Below are 19,227 nucleotides of genomic sequence, written 5' to 3'. Positions count from 1 at the left end.
TAACTAATTGCTAATGTCAAATGTAGTGCACTGAATGTTTGCTCAATTGAATGTAGAAAATATGTTAAGAATTCAAGCAGAATTTAGATTTGTGATATAACAAGCGTCCGTCAAAATGCTCTTTTGTTTAGATCAAACAAGGATTTGAAAAGAGGGTGGAGCTTTGGTTCTCAAACTGTGGTATTGTTACGTTCGACCTTTGACACACATACATAGATTTCAAGTATATAGAGAGAAACTGCGATTATAAACTACATTTCACTCTTCAGACTTTGTATTCACCTAGAGGCTTAAGGAGGTCATTCTACTTTCATATACTTTTTTTTTTACTACAGCCGTGCAGATACCATTTACCTGTACTTTTCCATCGCAGGGGTTCAGTTTCGTTTTTACTGATGCTTTCTCAACCAAAAAAAAAGGACTAATGTTTGAGCCTGAAGCCTTAACCTACAACTAACACCACGTCTATAGCACTTCTATGCACTCAGTATTTGTCACTAACTCAACCAAATATCCATGTATTCTGTGTGTGTGTATATAAGTGTTGGTCCTTTAGCCCCATTCACCTCAGGAGTTTGTTGACTTTGGTGAAACGGCCACTCAGCGGACGTGCTGCTGCTGTGTGGTCGTTTTCAGGCGACAGCGCTTGAGTGAATGTTTGTTTGTTTGTTTTTTTTAGCTAAACTGTGTTAGAAATGCTAAAGCAGCACCAAAACAAGGCTAAAATGGAACTAAAACAGAACTTCCACACATCCAGGGTGGTTTGGATGGTTGTGTTTTGAGCTCATACTGCTACTGCTTTACTGTATATCAGAACTAGTGCGTGTTACGGAGACTCTATGAAACGTGTATCTGAAAGTATGACGTGTAACGCTGTGTACTGCGCTGTTATACGTGTTTATTAATGGATCTTTGCTTCTTTTTTACAATGAATCTTTGTTTTTAGTAACAAGCTTTTCTCAGTTAAACAGTGGACACTTTTAGGTCAAAATATTTTGAAGACATATTTCAAAGATGGTCGATATTTGGGTTGTTCTTTGTGGATAAAAATGTTACATGTTAATTTGTTACACCTTTAAACATCTGTTACTCTAATCTTCTGCACGAGGTCTTTCTTAAATAAACGTGTTCAGACTTGCCTATTATATTGTAGAACTCTTCTCTCTTTCATTCTGCTCCTCCACACATCCTTGGTTTAAGCATTAATGAAGCTACAATCCGGACACTTGAGTACTTGTACCATGGTAGTGTGACAGGGGAGTAACAAGGAGGTTGGCGTCTGACACTGACGATGCTAAAGACCTCAGAGGTTTGGGGTCAGCGTGTCTCTCACACAGACCATACACATATTGTTAGAAACTAGAAGGTCTTGGCTTTCAAATGAGGTATCACACATAGGCTGTAACCCTAAGATGGCAGACGGCAGGTTAATGAGAGAATGCAGACTCTTATCCACCTTGCACATTTCCTTTTCTTAAGGGGAGACACTACAGGCAAAACTCAATTTTTTCAGTTTTCAGGTTTTGGGCCAAATTGGTCTCTGAACATATAAGCTTTCACCCGGAAACAGAAAATATGCCTAATCTTCACAATAACATGTTTAAATATTGCACTGATTCAATGTTCCCCCATAGACTTATATGGGAGAATGCAATTTCAAGGGCCTTTTTCTCAAAACACATTTTTCTGTCATTGTGGCGACACTATGTCCACGTCAGTCGGACCTAAAGACTTCACATTTTCCAGCCTCAGACTGAACAATATTTGGAAGGTTTTTTCAGAGGGATTTTTTATTATTTAATCCCGTAAACCCCATTTATTGAGTTTTGAATGTCAAAAAATAAGGTGACAATTACATTTTTACAAATCTTTCCACTAAAAAAACAGCTTGTTTTAAAACTAAACAAGAAATCCCCCCCAAAAAAAAGTCTTGGTAACTCATTTATCAATAAAATGAAGCCATAAATTTGAATGTAGCTCTGTCCATTATTCAGATTTCGTCGCCGAAAAGATGGGAAATTTGGGGCATTTTTAGGCATAAAACACCTTGTTCTTATATGAAAAGATAAAATGACAGAAAACTTGCCATGTATTTTTTTCTCACATTTATGCCAGTGATCGACAGCAAAACAGTTTCAAATTGATATCTGTAAATATACATTTTTCCCCTATTCACCTGCAGGGTCTCGCCTTAATCTGAAGTAGTTCCCAGTAGCCCCCGCTTAGTGCTCAACTTCATCATGTTGTTCTGGTTAGCACTCGTGCTGCACACAAGAAGGTCCGGGTTCGATTCCCACCAGGGACGTGGAGTTTGCATGTTCTCCCCGTGTCTGCGCAGGTTTCCTCCGGGTACCCCGGTTTCCCCTACCACTAAAAACATGTACAATAGGTGAATCCTCCAGCCGGGTGTTTCTGACCACCAGTCTAGCTCCACATCATGGAGATGGGTCGCCCCAGCGGCATTGAGGATGGGTCAGATGCAGAGAATGAATTTCCCTACGGGGATTAATAAAGTTTACCGTAACCTGATGTATATGAAAAGCAAATACCTGGCTTTTTCTATCACCTCAAAATGGTGGCAGGATGAATTAGGTATATACTACAGTATATTGCAAAAACACCACAACAGCTTTTTACTTTTTCATTTATTGAAGCTGCGACAGCGATACAGAGGGTCCTGAGGAGGTGAAGCATGAAACATATTTCAGCCGAACTATTGGTGTTTTCTAGTCAAATAAATACACATGGTGCTAATACTCACAGACAAACATAAAGTACCTTCAGAAACACTGTGCACACATGTGGAAATGGTACTAAGGCATCTGCTGTATTGCTATTTGGTTCACTAAGGTTTTGTTTCAGACTCAAGTTTGTCCATGAGTCAAAGCCGAGACAGGAGGATTATAGGACTTGTACATAAACTGATTATAAATGACTTGTCGTTGGATAGTGAAGGAAAAAGAGGGGGCTTGGTTACTTTGAAATCAGTTTAGACTAAATTCATTTGAAATAAAGCGTCTTGTTTTTCCACAAGGGCTTTTGCAAGAACTTTATACTTGAGTGACCACATTTTTCAAACCAGTTCTCATTTTTGAGTAAGTACTTTGACAACTCCTCTATGAAGTGACCAAAACCTTTTGGAGGCATGGAGGCCAAAACAAATCTACTTCACATTTTCCACAACACCCTACTGCTTTACTAAAACTAGAATTAAAACTAAACACTATACTTGAGTTTGGGCTACTCTTCTGGTTAACGTTATGTAAGTAAAAAAAAAAAAAGTGTCTTATGTGTCAACTTACAAGACCCATTTTATGCATAAATCATTTACTCCTTATTGACTCTTGGTGGTGAAAAGCTACAACTATAGTCATAGCTGCCCTGAGGCGATGCAGCTGTACGTGGCTTAGAGGTATGACATGGGTTTTTCTAAAGCTGATGCTGATTTTTGGCGAATCAAAAATACAATTGCGGAGGTTCAAACTAAATCACGATTGAACTCTCCAGGTTCTGTGCTTCAAAATGAGCAGTTGTGGGAGGACTCGTTTTAAAGCCGTGACTTTGCTCTTTCCATTGCAAAAGTCTCTATCGCTTTCGACCCTGGAGATATCGACTTTAATATGAGTCAACCTCTCGTGTGCCGTTCCCTGCCTCAGCTCTGTCTGTCAGTGCTGATAAACATTGTGAGGGGAGTCTCTATAGTTCCTCTGTCTTTGCTTTGGGCTAATAGTGCATATTGGTCACAAACGGCGTAAAAACAACTCTAAAAAGGCATCGAGTGTGTTTCGTCTCGTACAATACAAATAAACCTTATAAAAACACAGTGACAGCAGCACAGTCTGTAAAAACGAGGCCAGGAGGGGGCAGCAGAGAGCAGGGCAGTAAAGGGTTGTTTTTTTAAAGGGCCAGTTCAGCCATGGCGCGCTCCAGGGGGTCGCTGCTCCAGTACTCCTGGTCCCAGCCCAGGAACCAGCCGCTGAAGGTCGGAGGTTCGAATCCCTGCTTGATCTTGACGATGGGCGTCCGGCGGTCCCTGCTGGCCGGGTCGGTCTCGATGTAGCGGACGGCTGCGGGGACAGAAAGGGAGTCGTCGTCAAAATAAATCTGTGCTTACTTGAAAAAAAAACATTGTTGTAGATGTAAATGTCGAGGCTTTCTTGGTCACTTTTTGCAGAGCGATCTATCAAAATGGAGGGTCCGATACGTCGTGGTCACTCCATTTTGTAGGGGCGTCCGAATGTCCAGAGAGAAAAAAGTAGCGCACTCAAAATGTACCACAACGCATTCTGAAAAGTGAGCAGCGATGATCATTATAGACCACGATGCATTGCGAGAGCCGGAGGCAGGGGCGTAAGCACCTAATTCTGGGCCCTGGGTACAAACGGTCTTGGTGGACCCCGCTCATATTTTATGTTCTTTAACCACATAACAGTGACAATTTTACAGTGCAGTTCATTTAATTTCTATTATAACATAATTGTATATAGCCTAACTAGGTGAAAAAATTGGTCGACCATTTTTTCTTTTTTTTCTTTTTTTTGGGGGTCACTTTTTGGTTGAGTTTTTGTCACTTTTTTGTCACATTTTTGTTGAATTTTTGTCACATTTTGGTTGAGTTTTTTGTCACTTTTTGTTGATTTCTTGTTGAAATTTTGTCATTTTTTCGTTGACTTTTTGTTGAATTTTTGTTGAATTTTTGTCACATTTTAGTTGAATTTTTGTCACATTTTTGTTGAATTTTTGTTGATTTTTTGTCACATTTTTGTTGAATTTTTGTCACATTTTTGTTGATTTTTTTGTCACTTTTTGTTGAATTTTTGTCATTTTTTCGTTGAATTTTTGTTACATTTTTGTTGATTTTTTGTCACTTTTTGTTGATTTTTTGTCACATTTTTGTTGATTTTTTGTCACATTTTGGTTGAGTTTTTTGTCACATTTTGTTGAATTTTTGTCACATTTTTGTTGATTTTTTGTCACATTTTGGTTGAGTTTTTTGTCACATTTTGTTGAATTTTTGTCACATTTTTGTTGATTTTTTGTCACTCTGTTTGAATTTTTGTCACATTTTTCTTGCGTTTTACATCCTTGTTTTCTTCTCATTTTTTGTGGCTGTTTTGGTGCTTTTTCCCCAAGCATCTTTTTGATTAGGGTAAAGCCAAACTGGAGAAAATGGGATCCGTTCAGGTGGGGGTTAAGAGGTTAAAGGGGTGTCAGGGCCAGAAAATTCATCCATCATTATTGTTTGTTTAAAGTTCTGTGTAGCAACCGTTGTATTTCAGCCCCTTATAGCATCCATTATGAGGAAACTTAGAAAGTACAATATAGAACGCTTTTTGCAGCACTTTTGAGGGCCCCCCACCCTGCACTGGGCCCTGGGTACTCAGCACCCTTTACCCCCCCAGTCCGACGCCCCTGGCCAGAGGAGAACAGACAGCGACAGGTCTTTGAACTAAACACGGGTTCATGAAATCGCGTGTTGTGTATTTTTCATGAATAAACTTCTTGAATATAAATCGTCACAGTGAAAAGTTGCTAACGTTAGCCGCTTAGCTTTAGCTTGAGCTGTTAAATCAATAGCTTCCTTGCTCATTCATGTAAGATGTCAAATATGAAACGTATCTGACTATTATCCATCCATAAATATTCCACTGTCCGTTGAATCTGGTCGGTCTTGATCACAGAAATACATTAGTCTCAGAGTTGATCTAATCTATAGATGTCGTGGTTAGCATCGCCATGGCGAACAGCGTGGTTAGCATCGCCATGGCGAACAGCGTGGTTAGCATCGCCATGGCGAACAGCGTGGTTAGCATCGCCATGGCGAACAGCGTGGTTAGCATCGCCATGGCGCCGTGATGAACACACTTCGACTCTTTACCTGAAGCCATGGCCTCCGTCTTCTCCTCCTCCTGAGCCTCGTTTCCGATCCACACAAACACCTGAAAGACAAAACCATCCATCAGCTCCTCGTCCACACCAAACGGCATTCAATGAATATGTGCCAAAATGAAAGCAAAAAAAATGTAATGTTTAGTTTAGATGATGCTTTTGTTCTCTTTTTCTCTTGTGGTCAGCACACATGATGGACCACGTGTTGCTCCAATAAGGTTTTTATATTTAAAACACCTGTGTTGCTATTTTTATCTCATTGCTCTGAAGACCAGCTTGTGGTCGAGGCGCGTGGGCGTGTCCCTGACCCTCCAAATAAAGGACTTTTATCCTCATCAGAGCGCGAGGATGTTTTTACCACTTAAGGCTGTTCCTCATTTGCTCATTTTGTTTGTCATCCTGAAAGAGCACCTGATTTTTAGCACTTAACACAGTGCAGCCCTTCCGACCACCTTCCTTTCAATACATTTGAAATGTGTTGTGAATTATTACAATTATGATCATGTCATCGTAAGTATGGATTTTAACACATTGAGTGCCAAAAACGACAGACACTCTGATACACCTTATGTGTGATTTAGGCAGCTCTGTGATGAACAGAAGTGATTTCACTTGTGAAAAGTCACATCTGGACATTTCATTTATTATTGTGTTTCTTCTTCTTTTTAGTCTGAGGGGGGTGGTGTTGCGCAGCGAACAGCTGTAAACCCGACACTTCGCTCTTGCTCAAAGCAGAGCGGCTTCCCATGGAAAGATCGATTGAGATTTTAACATTTCTCTGAAATGGTTAAAATGGACGACTGAGAAACATCCTGTTAAAGTCTTCAATCCAGAACCAGGCTGTTTAAATGCACACGCCGGTGTTTCAAAACATGTCAATAATGTTGTTGTTGAAAATTGACTTGAAACAAATATATTTAGGCATTTGCCTCTTCCCATAACGTTAGTGTCCGTCCAGAGAGGAGAGAGGAGGAGAGTTGGAGAGAGGAGTTAATCAGAAAGGAGAGAGTTGCATAAAACCCCTGTTATCTCCGAATCTAGAACAAAATCTGTGATTTTGAAACAAATTTAGCCTCTGTTTAGCTTAGGAATTAAACTGTTTTCACGTATGAAGAGCTTAGAGTCTCGTCTTTCAAACGAGCCACAGCCTGAGTCCACAGCTCTAACATAGAACATGCTGTGGTGCTACAAACATCATGAACAATGGTCTGGATTGTTGGCACTCAACAGTTAATCCTCAAAACAGCGCGGCCTCTATGTGTTAAGATGTTGATGAGTGAGGCCAGGGCTGGACTGGCCATCGGGAGATTCGGGAGTTTTCCCGGTGGGCCGACGTACTTTCGGGCCGGATGGGCCAATCACGCCGAAATAAGGCCCATAATACCTTACACCGGCCCATAATTAACGGGAGAAGCCGGCCAAATCTCTATCATTACACTTATGCAGTTACACAACTCCTCCACTAGAGGGATGTGACGCCTTTTATACCCCTCTAGTAGCGCTTTCTTGAGTCATGGTTCCCAGATAATCTGGTATAATGAGCAATGGGCCTCTCGGACATAACACTCATGCCCCTTACATTGCGAATATAAGAGGAAATAGTTTATTGTAACTCCCTCCAGGACCCACAGAACCTCAGACCTCTATTTTTATACATTTTAGACAAATGTTTGCAAAGAAGTGCATGCTGGGAGTTGTCAGGTGACTCCGTCTTGCCCCTCGTCGTCAGTGCGCGCAGTTTGTAAATCTTCTAGTTTCCATTGAAAGGATTTACAATGTTTGGCCTTTTTGGGACGTCTATTTTCACTCCAAACCTCCATAACTCCGTGGTGAGTTTTACCGTTTCATCTTGAATCCACAGTGCGATAATTTGGTTGGTTTTGAGAAGTTTATTTGTGTTGCAGTCGCGAGTGGAACTTCATTAACGGAACGCACATTTTAAGATTGTTAAGTAATTTTACAAAAGTTCCTTCAAGATATAAATGAAAAGACTAAAGTGTTGAGCGCTATGAGGTGTTAGCTTGAATTCGGCAGAAACAAAATGCAGCTATTGTCCTCGATTTGTAGCTTATACTGTTTTAGTTCAAGCCAAGGGTTTATTGTTTTGCTCATCACCTCGACTATTGCATTGAATATGACTGTTTTTTTTTTTTGGAGGGCCGGTCTTGACCCAAAAGTCCCGGGCCGATTTTTTTTGCCAGTCCAGCCCTGAGTGAGGCTCATTGTTATGTTTGTGGCATTAAAAATCCACTTTGTGTGCGTTTAAAGGCTTTCAGTTTCACCTGCTGCTCTCTGTTTAAACCCTGTACAATGTTTGATTTGAATTCTATGCATGTATGTTTTGTCTTTGCGCCAGTGCTGCACCTGCTCCCACGTGTCCAGGATCATCACGTCATCTGTGGCCAAGTCGTCCTGGGTCAGCTCCCCCGGGACCTCCTCGATCTGAGGAAATGAAAGGGGAAAGAATAGTTCTGTTAATCAACACTTTTCAATATATTTTTCATATTTCCAAAGCAAAAAAAGACGTACAATGAAGTTGCCGGTCTTGTTGGAGCAGGCGAACAGTCGGGGTGGGTGGGCGTCCATCTTGTCCTTGAGTCTGGTGGAGGTGCGGTACTCGGACTTTCCTCCCAGGATCTCCCAGAATTCATCTGTGCAGAGAACACTTTTTTAGAAAGAGCGTAAAAATGAAATTGAGAGAGCGTGTTTTAAACATGCTCAATCCAATCCAGAACATTTACTTTCATTAAAGTCTGTTAAGAACTTAGAGGTTATATTTTCTTTATATTATTCTTTAAACCTGAGTGCGTTCAGTCAAACTGCACAGCGACTCCTGCCGGGAGTGGCAGTGTTTAGAGCTCCTGTCCTCAGCCCGTCTGCACAGATTGTCCCGGGAGTTCGGCTTTGGATCAATTCATTTATTTCCAGGGTGAGAGAATTAATTGCATTTATTTTGCACCCAAAGCCACATTCCGGCACGGAGGGCATCCAGATGTTCAAGTGTGCAGTAAACATGGCGGACAGAGCTGCAGATGAGTGGGGTCTGTCCCAAAGGAACCAGGCGAGCTCTCCATCGTCTTTACGCCCTAATTTGTTCTTTCGTTAGAAAACCGGCGAGTGTTTTGGACTTGTTATTGAGTCAGTCTGATGTAAAAATCCATACATTGGCCGCATGAATGTATCAGACGTTTTTCGGGGGATTTTGCTCCACTTCTCACACCAGTTCTCAGAAAACCAGTCAATTCAATAAAAAGGGATTCACTAAAATGAATACTAAAAAAGATAAATAAAAAACACAGATTTCCACACAGCTCATGGAGTGTTAAAAACAGGCTTGACACAAATAGATTGGACTAACTGACTTTTAATGGTTGTATCAATGTTTGGAACTGTTTAAAGTAAACCAACATTTGTTCCTGTATTCTGGCGGCGTGTGGAGGAGTCCATCACCCACAGAAGAGTTTTGGACTTCACAGATGAACCTAAATTGCCTGTGTTGACTCTTACAGAAGTTTACGGAGCAGAGACATCAATACTACATTTAGATGGTGAAACTCTCTTCTAACAAAGCGGAGAACAGGGCACTTTCTGGCTTCAAAACAAGCCCAGAAAGTACTGAATTATAAAGAACTCTGCTTGAAAAATCACACGGCTGAGGTTTTGCTTTTTGTCTCATTCGCCTTTAACGTGGTCGGTCTGTTGTTTTTTTTCTTTTGGCAGATGAAATATTGAGCGTGTTGTGTTTTGGCCCGCGGTCCTGGGCAGCTGAGATGACAGAGAAACAGTAAAAGCCTGATGCAACGCAGCCCAGCGCGCTGCAAAATGGATGAACACAAGCGCTGCCTTTAAAGAACAGGTTTGTAGAGGAGTTTCAGAACATTTCACAACTTTGTCCGAGGGCCTGTGAAGGCAGCGTGAGGAGAAAACAAAGAAACATCAGCTTTTGGAGTTCGGGAAAGTCTCACTCACACAGTTGCATCAGACTGATCTGCACAGTCAAGGTGGACTCATTTACTACTCATTTACTCCACATTATGACTCTTTGTTGAAGATTTTTGTCTCATTTTATCCACTGTGATTTTCGGACAATCGGCCGTTACTGTTGACACACTTTGAACCTTGCGATACAGCGGTGCCCACACTGGTCATACACAACACTGTGTCATGTTGTCAATAACAAAGCACTTTTGTTTACCTTGACTTATTTATGGCCTTTATTTAACTAGGAAAGAGAAGTCATAGAGTCAGAAGGGAATCTACACTGCAAAAAGTATTTAACTAGATCCGTATAAACATCTCAATTTGAGCACAATAATCCAAATTTTAGTTGTTTTGACTGGTTAAGAAGTTGTTGGGCATTTGTCCTGGATTATTTCACTTGTTCTGAGATGTTTCTGACTCGTTTCGATACATTTCGTCCTTATTTCAGGTCATTTTCTTTGCCAATGGGGAAAGAAAATTGGTCTTATCTCATTGGCAGTTTTACTTTCTTATTTCAAGCGAGATTTACCCTAGAACTGGTCTGAAATGTCCTCAAACAAGCAAAGGAAACTCGGTCCGATCAGGAAAAGTGTCTAAATGAGTGAAAACCGCTCAAAACAAGAAACATTTCCTCAATTCAAGTCATTTAAGACAATGCTTTTACTTTTTGCAGTGTATTGTGCATGTTTTTAGTGGTAGAGGAGACAGTAGCATCTCGAGCAAACCCAACCCTGGGCATAGGCGAACCAGGAGGCCATCAACGTCACCATGTGCCGTCTAATCTTAAATATTTCAGGGTAACAACTATGCCAATAAGCTAATACCTCAGAACAAGCGCTGCTCTCTTAAAATTGTTTTTATGTATAATTTTCAAAACCTGAACCTAAAGCAGTACTAAGTAACTCATGCCCCTAGAGGCCGTAAGCGCCACTGCAGGGGTCGTAGCATGATGTGTTTTTCTACTCATTAATTGTCCGTGAGAGTAAATACGACACTGACAGAGAAGTCAAAGGGACAGAGGGACATTGTTCATCCGATTACACAATGGAGATCATTTTTTTCACTTAAACTTGGCTGTAAATACTGTTTATGTAGCGCTAGCCCACAGTTAGCTTCGCCTGTTAGCCTGTTAGCTTCTTCTTCGTGATTCCATTTGTGTGTATTGGGGCAGCAAGTGTGGTTTTCTGGCCATGTCTCTGGCCAGAAAACCACACTTGGGGAGATGAAAACCCAAAAGTAAGTGAACAAGTTACTTAGTACTGCTTTAAAGTAACATCAAATAAATTGAGAAGAGGATGTTCGTGAATTTGAGAACCCTTGAATGCATCTTTGAAAAATCAAAAGGACAGATCAGTTCAGGTGTTGGTGAGGTTTTCTTTGACACTCACCGCTCTCCCCCCCCTCGGCCAGCTCTGTCCCGCTCACTCCGAGGATGTCACACAGCTGTAGCGCCCCCTGCTTCTCGGTGTCACACGCGCCCTGCCCCAGCCACAGGAAGCAGCCGCCGGGACTCGCCAAAACAAAGGCGTCATTGGAGTTCAGGTTGGAGGAAGCTGTGTCAACCTGCAAAGACCCGACGTGAGCATGAGCGTGATAATATCTTTATATTTTAAACATTATAAAAAACAAACAATTCCCATTCCTGACCCCACTACTGGCAGACGAATAAACAAAGAGTAAACAAAGGTGACCATATTAAAGCAGGTGGTCGTGACGTGAACTCCCTCCTCACCTCCACGGCCCGAGTGTGTCCCGCTGAGTTGGATCGGACCTGGAACAGCCTGGTCTCTGCCGGAGCGCTCTGGCCCCCCTCTCTGGACGTCCCGCCCTTGTACACCACCATGGGCTGCCCCCCGAACAGGCTCATGAGGTGGGCCGGCTCTTTGCCCTGCACCACGCGGACCTGGGACAGGACAGAGAGAGTGAATGAGGGGAGTCGCGTTAAAGTGTACGATTTATATCGGAAAAGTGCACGACGATTTGTGGTGGAGGCTATTTGAGAGCTGAAGCGATCACAACGAGTCCTGGACTGAATATGCAGGATCACTCAGCACACGCATGCCCAGGTTAGAGATGCTCCAATCAACTTTTCTGCTTCCGATACGGATACGGATACAGATACAGATACAGATACAGATACAGAAACGGATACAGATACAGATACAGATACAGATACAGATACAGATACAGATACAGAAACAGAAACAGAAACAGAAACAGAAACAGAAACAGAAACTGATACTGGGGGTTTGAGCATCTGCCGATATCCAATATTAACCAATACCAAGAGACTTTCTTAAACGTGGTCTGTTCTAAGTGAAAAAGTTTCTCTTTTGTCTATTGTGAGATCAATAAAGTCATATATTTTCTTGCAAACGGGATGTTTTCCATTATGAATATGTATTAACTAAGGGAAAACCTTAGACAAGGATCACTGGGCTTTTCAACACTGAATATCTGAGTATATGGCAGGCTTTAGGCTTTAGGCTTTAGGCTTTAGGCTTTAGGCTGCATTAATATTAACAACTCACATAAAATGATCTGATCCTTGTGCATTACAAATGTGTGAGAGCTGTTATTCTTCAACAACATTGTATAACCAAATAAAACACTTGGCCTCTCCAGCAGTGGCTATTTTGTTTCATTAGGTAATCAAATTATAATTTCTGTTCCAGCTTTGATTAGTTCATGTCAGCATTAGCAAAGTAAAATTGGCTATTTCTGTCTTATTTTTTATCAAAATCACTCTTTTGAATGACAAAAGGCTCCGTGAGATGCATTTTCCGTATGGGAGGGAGATGGGGCGGTTTCTCATCATTGCAGGACACATGGGCTCTGTTCACTAGTAAACAATGTATGGTTTTCCGCAATTTTTTGGGCGGATTTGGCGGCCCAGACCTGGCAACCCTGTTGCTAACTGCAGCATTGTGTACGGTGAAGTTCTGCACTTCAAAATGACATACAGCATATTCACTTATATGAACTTGGTGAGAGTTGTGTTGAGGCCAAAACACGTATCGGTTCATATCGGATATATAACCTGTTTTCATATTTTTTATTTTCATTGGATCTGGACCAGGCATGTCTCCAGAGGAAACAACATGGATGAAAACGAATAAAAACTAATAAAAGTTCAAGTTAAATAAACTGCTTTGATTACACTAGAAATACATCACTACAACTCATTTTGTCACGTATTATATGCCTGAAGAGGAGCTTTTTTGTAATACCACTACGCTGTGTATCAACACTTCAAAATGTAACACTTGGGCAGGAACTTTTTTAGATTAATTACAATTAATTACTAAGATAAGGTTTAATACGATTGAAAATATGAATCTAATGAATTAATGACACTTTAGTTTAGCAGCACAGACACTTTTTCAGTTTCCTTTTTCCTGCAAGACGTTGCTTGAAGCTAAAAACAATTTTACTGTCAAACTTTATTTATTGACACAGTGAAAGGGGCTAGATGCAAGTTCGCCATTTTATACTCACTACTGCCCCCTCAGGTCATACTTGTAACTGCAGCTTCTATATTAAGCTCGTGCATGACGGCACTTTGGACCTTTCTGAGTGACAGTGCAGGATTTTAGAGGCAGTTGTGAACAGGTCTGAGCTCATTCTACACATCAGGACATGGCTGGAACATGTAGGGGGAGGAAAATACTGAATATTAACATATTTAAACTCCGTAGAGTCTCTTTAAGTCGACATAGACTAATTTAAGATTCACTATTCAGCATTTTGGAAACACTCAGGAGTGGTGGAGAAGGTTTGGGCCGACACCGTCAGATGTTTGATCAGAGCAGCACCATCGGAGTAGACGGCGGTTTGTGGAGGTCAGTGATTGTGTTTGTCAAAGTCTCACTGTGGCTGCATTTGGAGCGCTGTGACTGGCCTCGCGTTACCAACATGTGCTACCTGGAAACCAGTATCAAAAGGAAGGGCTTTTTGAGTTATGTGGCTCCCATGTGCACCGTTTTATCAAAGAGCCAGAAAAATCAACTCACTTATTATTGACATAAAAAGGAATAAGTAGGTTCTAGGAATCTCTAAGCTGCATCTACTAACAGACACAGGATGATCCCACATTCGGCCTCAGTCTGGGGTTCATGGCGCTTCAGTAGATGTTGCTCTGAGCAGAGGAGAGGAAACCTGAGGAATCCTGAATAATCGCCCGGCCTCCAAACAGTGACACGGCGCTGGGTTGATGTGAATTCAACTTTTGCCACTTCAGGGTGAAAGGAGGTGAAGAGGAGAGTCATTCTGGAGGCCGACCTCAGGGTTGTTTGGTCTGGACCTCTGCACTCCAATCTCCAATCATTGAGTAAAGATAGTATTATAATAAATATTCTTTCAACACCATTCTTTGTTGATAGACCTGCCCCATGTACTTCTTTTTCCTGGTCTTGAAGACATGAAGCTAATCTTATTGGAGAATGCAGAGCTATTTAAATGTTTGCAGTTTTAGTTTGAGCAACATAAAAGAATACATAGTTTGGCCCTTTTTGATTTAAAGTTTGAGAAGCCGTGTTCTCCGTTCCAGCTGCAGTAAATGACATGGACACTAGATGGCAGCAGATCTATAGCAAATACTGAACCACAGGGAATGTCAGCTCACCATTCTGCATCTGGTCACTATGTTAGCTAGTGTTAACTCCCTCCAGTTAAAGCCGGGTTGTTAGTTGTGACCTTTTAGTCTGTACGACGTGGCATTATTGTTCAAATATAAAGGTCATGAATGGTTAGGACCCGGAGGAGCATGCTGTGACAGAGAACAACACACTCATGCCTTCATGCAAATGCTTCACGTCAGTGGTTCTCCAGCTTCCACACCGAGTCAGACACATCAAATAAATGTTGGCACCTCTGGTAATGAGACGAATGTTGTGGGGATGGGGCTCTTTCTAGCCTTTCCATGTTATACTACAAATATTTACTAAAAACTACACGCACAAAAAAAAGGAATTCGTTGCCAAGACAAAGGATTTACAACAAAAGAAAAACAGAACATTTCTTGTGTTACTAATGCTCAGTTGTCTGTGCTGCCTCCTGCTCTGAGTCGTCTCCTGCAGCTGCTGATGAGGCTGGAAAATAAAGACTGAGACTGCAGACTAATAAACATCTTTAGCAGAGCGCAGACAGTGGCTAAAACCAGGTCAGTTGTTCCCATGTGTAAATGTGCCTCGTCTAGTTGAATAATGTGTTTTATCTATTGTAACCTAAGAGCCCCCTATGGACAGGGGTTTATGGGCTAGAACACTTTAAACCAGTGTTTCTCAACTGGTGGGTCGGGACTCAAAAGTGTCGCAGGAACCTTTTTTATAATATTTATCTACTAAAAAAAAGTATGGAAGCACTACCTGAGAGTTAGAACAACTGTTGTTGGATTGTTCCCAGTGTCACCCGTATAGTCCTGTTTGGGTGGCAGCTGGTCAGTTTATGGTGATGGTGGGTCCCGACGCCAAACCAGTTGTTGCTACGTCCAGATTAATAAAATAAATCAATGAAAACACGTGCATGGATGTTTCTACATCCTTCATACTGTAGATATTCTGATGGACTCATGCCTCATGTTTTCAGCAGGATTCAGGTCATGGGACTGGGATGGCCCAGGTCAGAAGTTGAATGTGTATATGGGGTTCTTTCCACATGACTATCTCACTTTTACTTTTTTGCAAACCAATTCCAAAGGTGTTCGTTGCCAAAAAGGTCTGTTTTTGTCTCATCTCACTGTTTTAATGGATTGTTTTGTAGGATTTGTGGATGTGCTGCCACTTTTTGTTTGTGTGTTTGGGTGAACGAAGAATAACTAACACAAATATTTTACAAAGATATTATCAAAATTGTACTTTGTTTGAAAAAAAATCTTTAGTTCATCCTTTGTCAACTATTCAAATTTCAAATATGATACACAACACTTCCCTCATGCTCTCTCTTGTTAGAGGTGCCAACATTTCATTTTACTCATACAAGTAAAGAGTAGTGACCCAAATAATTACTAAGTAAAAGTAAAAAAGTACTTGGAGAAAAAGTTACTTCTGCTAGTAACTCAATAAAAGTCGGATTTACCTGTTCTACTGCGCACAATGATTAGATGATCATAATATTATATACCAATGATAATCACAATAAATAAAATAAAACGAGCCTTTTCTGTATCCAAAGTGTGTCTAAAAGGATTGGGAAAAAAGGCAATAAAAAGGCTTTGAAATGGGCTTTGTGGGTGTTTAGTAAGAAACACACAACGGCAAAAGTTTCATCTTCCCTAAGGCGCCAAACCGGCAAAGACCAACAAAAAGTGGCACGTCCTCGACAGATGGAAACGTGATGGAGTCAGGCAGACAGAGTTAGTGTGGTTGCTACAAACGGAGCAGAGATTTGGGGGATACCTGTGTGGTTATGGGGGCACCGACAACCTGAAGAGACAGACCAGGGTTTAAACCAAAGAAGAAGAAGCAGCGGCGGCAGAGGAGAGAGGCACATGGACAGATGAGTGGACATGAGACACTGGTCACCTCTGTGCTGTGTAGGGCTGGGGACCAGTACTTTAATGATACTTGCTTTACCGATACCTGAATGATATCGTCCTAGCCAATATCTACATCTACAGCAAATTAAGTGAACGATTTGGCAAAGTAATATGCCTATAAGTCCATCTAATTGTAATTTTATACCGACAAGTATTGCGATTATATGTGCGATGTATGGAAAATAAAGACTCTATCTGCAGCTTACTGATTCCGAACATTCAAGTAGTGATTTTGATTGGATCTCTGCGGGCGGATGGTGGTTTTAAAGACAGGGAGGGACAGGAGCCGGTTACCTGCACGGGGCCTCCTCCCAGCTCCTCATCCAGCTGAGCACCCAGGATGGCGGACGCTCCGATCTCATCCTGACTAGAGTCAGAGCCCTGCCTGTGGAGACAACAAAGCCAAGTCAATAAAACAATAACAACAAAAATCTACTAGTTTAAACACTTGCTTAAATTGATGTTTAAGAGCGATCATTTGCGGAGAGTTAGCAAGTCTGTTAGCCTGCATTATGTATTCTTCCTATAGCCGTTAGCCTTTAGCAATCAAACATCCCAATCTATGAATAATCCAGATGTTTTCAGATGTTGTCAACCATCGAACACATTTAGGTGACGGCATGTTCACTTTATGTAAAAGTGAGCGTATAAAAGTGGCCTCTGAGCTAAATGCTAAATCACTTTCAGGCAAGTTTCTGATTTTTGTGATTTTTGACACACACCCAGTGACCGCATGTAACATGTAACATGTAACATGTAACATGTAACATGTTAATGATGAAGAAACCACAGGAATGACATAAATGCCATGGCACACACACGTCATACCTCGCCATGCTTTAATATAGGGCCTGGCTTCACTATCCATTTGTGTTAGGGTTGCAAAGGGACAGAACATTCCAGATGGGAACTTTAGCTCAGAAATGTAGGGAATTTTCAAAAATAAAAACTGTCAAAATCCTTTAATGAACTTTTTTTCCGTTGAATAAACAATGTGCGAACTATTTGTCACCCATTTATTCAGCTTTTTTTTCACACCCCGGATCAGGACTATTGTCATGTCAAAAATTAGCTCAACTTTCCAAAACGTATATTCTGCTCTAGACTCTTCAAATACGCGCTGGACAAACTGCAAAGTTTTACATTGTGATTTTGATTTCACACATTGTGACTGGTTAAATTCAGATCACATGCTGACTCCTGGACAGGAAGAGAGGGCTGCATTAAACAGAATAGACCGAAACTACAGACTGACACATGACACATACTCTTAAAATAACATAATACTGTAATACTGCTCACATTTGGTGATGCAAGATGGATACAAACATGTTGTATCATTCAAACACCTAAAACCCTGTCCTCAAACCCACATGACCATATGACTGATGATTTCTTTGAGACTTTCCCCTGTGAAAGAGATTTCAGTGCATAACTATCATATGCAGCTGTTTATGTACTGTGTGTCTGTAAAGAAGAAACCTTTAGTTCCATCCCGTTAATCCCCATAAATTCCTCTTAATGCCCATGGAAAATTTCCAATGTCAAACATTCCCATAACGTTGAACCCAAACGGGGATAGAAAGCTCAGTTCAAGCAGGTCCTGGAGCCATTGGCTTGTTTGAAGGAACAGGCTTCGATAGCTAACAGCATTTCTGTAATAGAGCAGTGTCTGAATGAGAACACTCCCCTCAACAGTCCCAAAACCCCCCTTCTCAAAGGTCACTTTTAAAAGCTTTCTCTCACGTATTCATCATCATCATCAACCTTTATTGCAGACTCGAGGTCCAGTTAAAACGAAAACCAAAACAAACACACAACAACATTTAGAGCAGACAACTGTACCAGTGTCGCCACAGTTCAGACTGGTAGCGCGTGGCACTGACTTTGATGTTTGTCAAGCTCATAATAATCACATTGGCACAGCTGTTGAGCCGACATATTAATCTGTACATTAAATTTCTCAAAACAGCATGAAAAGTTCGGATGGGCATCGGTTTGTTACACACATTTCTAACTAATCTCAACAACAGCGAGTGACAAACTCATTTACTGCAGCTGAATCAACATCTAATAATCAGTAGCGGTTCATTGTAGTTTTGTCTCAGCATTTGAGATTCAGAGCACAATGGGGAAACTAGACACAGTCCTATTTCTATATGATATATGATGCTCACCACATGTAGATGATGTGTCCCTGGCGTCCTCCATGGCGATAGTTGTACAGAATGATGTAGCTGTCTCCTCCATAGAACTGTCCATAGTTGGATGGGTCCACAGGAGCTTTGTCCGACCCCTCGACACGCCAGATCTGAAATGTGCACATTTGTTCGATGGGTTAGGGAACAGTGAATGGAACACATATGAAGCCCTTTACAAACAGCGCACACAATCTGACCTGCTTCTCTCCGCTGCCGTCGTCCACCATGCCGTGCTGCGCCGCCATGGCCGCAGACTCGTGCAGGCCGGCCGCGTCGAACGGGACCTTCTGTATTTTGGCGATGCTGTTGGCGATGTACGCCACGCCCAGACCCTCTGTCTGGTCTCTGTCTCTCCAGTTTTTGAAGAACTGCTTGAACAGAGGCGTCTCCCCCGTCTCGGGCAGGACCTGCACCTGCGTGTGTTTGGGATAGCCCATCTTCTTTATGAACTCGTCCGCCGACTTCATGGCCACCTTACGCTCGTCCATGTTGGCTTCTTTGCCTGGACATAAAAAGAGAAACGGTCCATTTGAGAGAGCTGGTATTGTCCAGTCAAAATGTTCTTTGGAAGGATTGTGATTAAACAAATGTAAAGAAAGATGAGAGCATGAATCCCTGGCG

General features: G+C 41.6%; 1 protein-coding gene across 2 annotated transcripts in view; it reads right to left on the bottom strand.

Annotated features, from left to right (window-relative positions):
* Positions 1-3,322: 3,322 nt before the first annotated feature.
* Positions 3,323-19,227, bottom strand: part of gsna (gelsolin a) — a gene marked incomplete at its 5' end in the record, with an annotated part of 28,289 nt that continues 12,384 nt past the window's right edge. Inside the window, 10 exons of one of the 2 annotated variants that reach the window (XM_079580750.1) lie at positions 3,323-4,067; positions 5,879-5,939; positions 8,254-8,331; positions 8,419-8,540; positions 11,259-11,433; positions 11,603-11,773; positions 16,266-16,292; positions 16,700-16,790; positions 18,583-18,716; positions 18,804-19,108. In XM_079580750.1, coding sequence (XP_079436876.1) covers positions 3,898-4,067; positions 5,879-5,939; positions 8,254-8,331; positions 8,419-8,540; positions 11,259-11,433; positions 11,603-11,773; positions 16,266-16,292; positions 16,700-16,790; positions 18,583-18,716; positions 18,804-19,108 — 1,334 coding nt within the window. In that variant the 3' untranslated portion in view covers positions 3,323-3,897. The remainder of the gene's footprint in view (positions 4,068-5,878; positions 5,940-8,253; positions 8,332-8,418; positions 8,541-11,258; positions 11,434-11,602; positions 11,774-16,265; positions 16,293-16,699; positions 16,791-18,582; positions 18,717-18,803; positions 19,109-19,227) is intronic. The other variant, XM_079580751.1, reaches the window with a different exon arrangement.

Source organism: Gobius niger, assembly GCF_951799975.1.
Source record: "Gobius niger genome assembly, chromosome: 22".
Lineage (NCBI taxonomy): Eukaryota > Metazoa > Chordata > Actinopteri > Gobiiformes > Gobiidae > Gobius > Gobius niger.
Note: the sequence above shows the minus strand (reverse complement) of the source record. Positions and strands in the feature narration are given on the sequence as shown.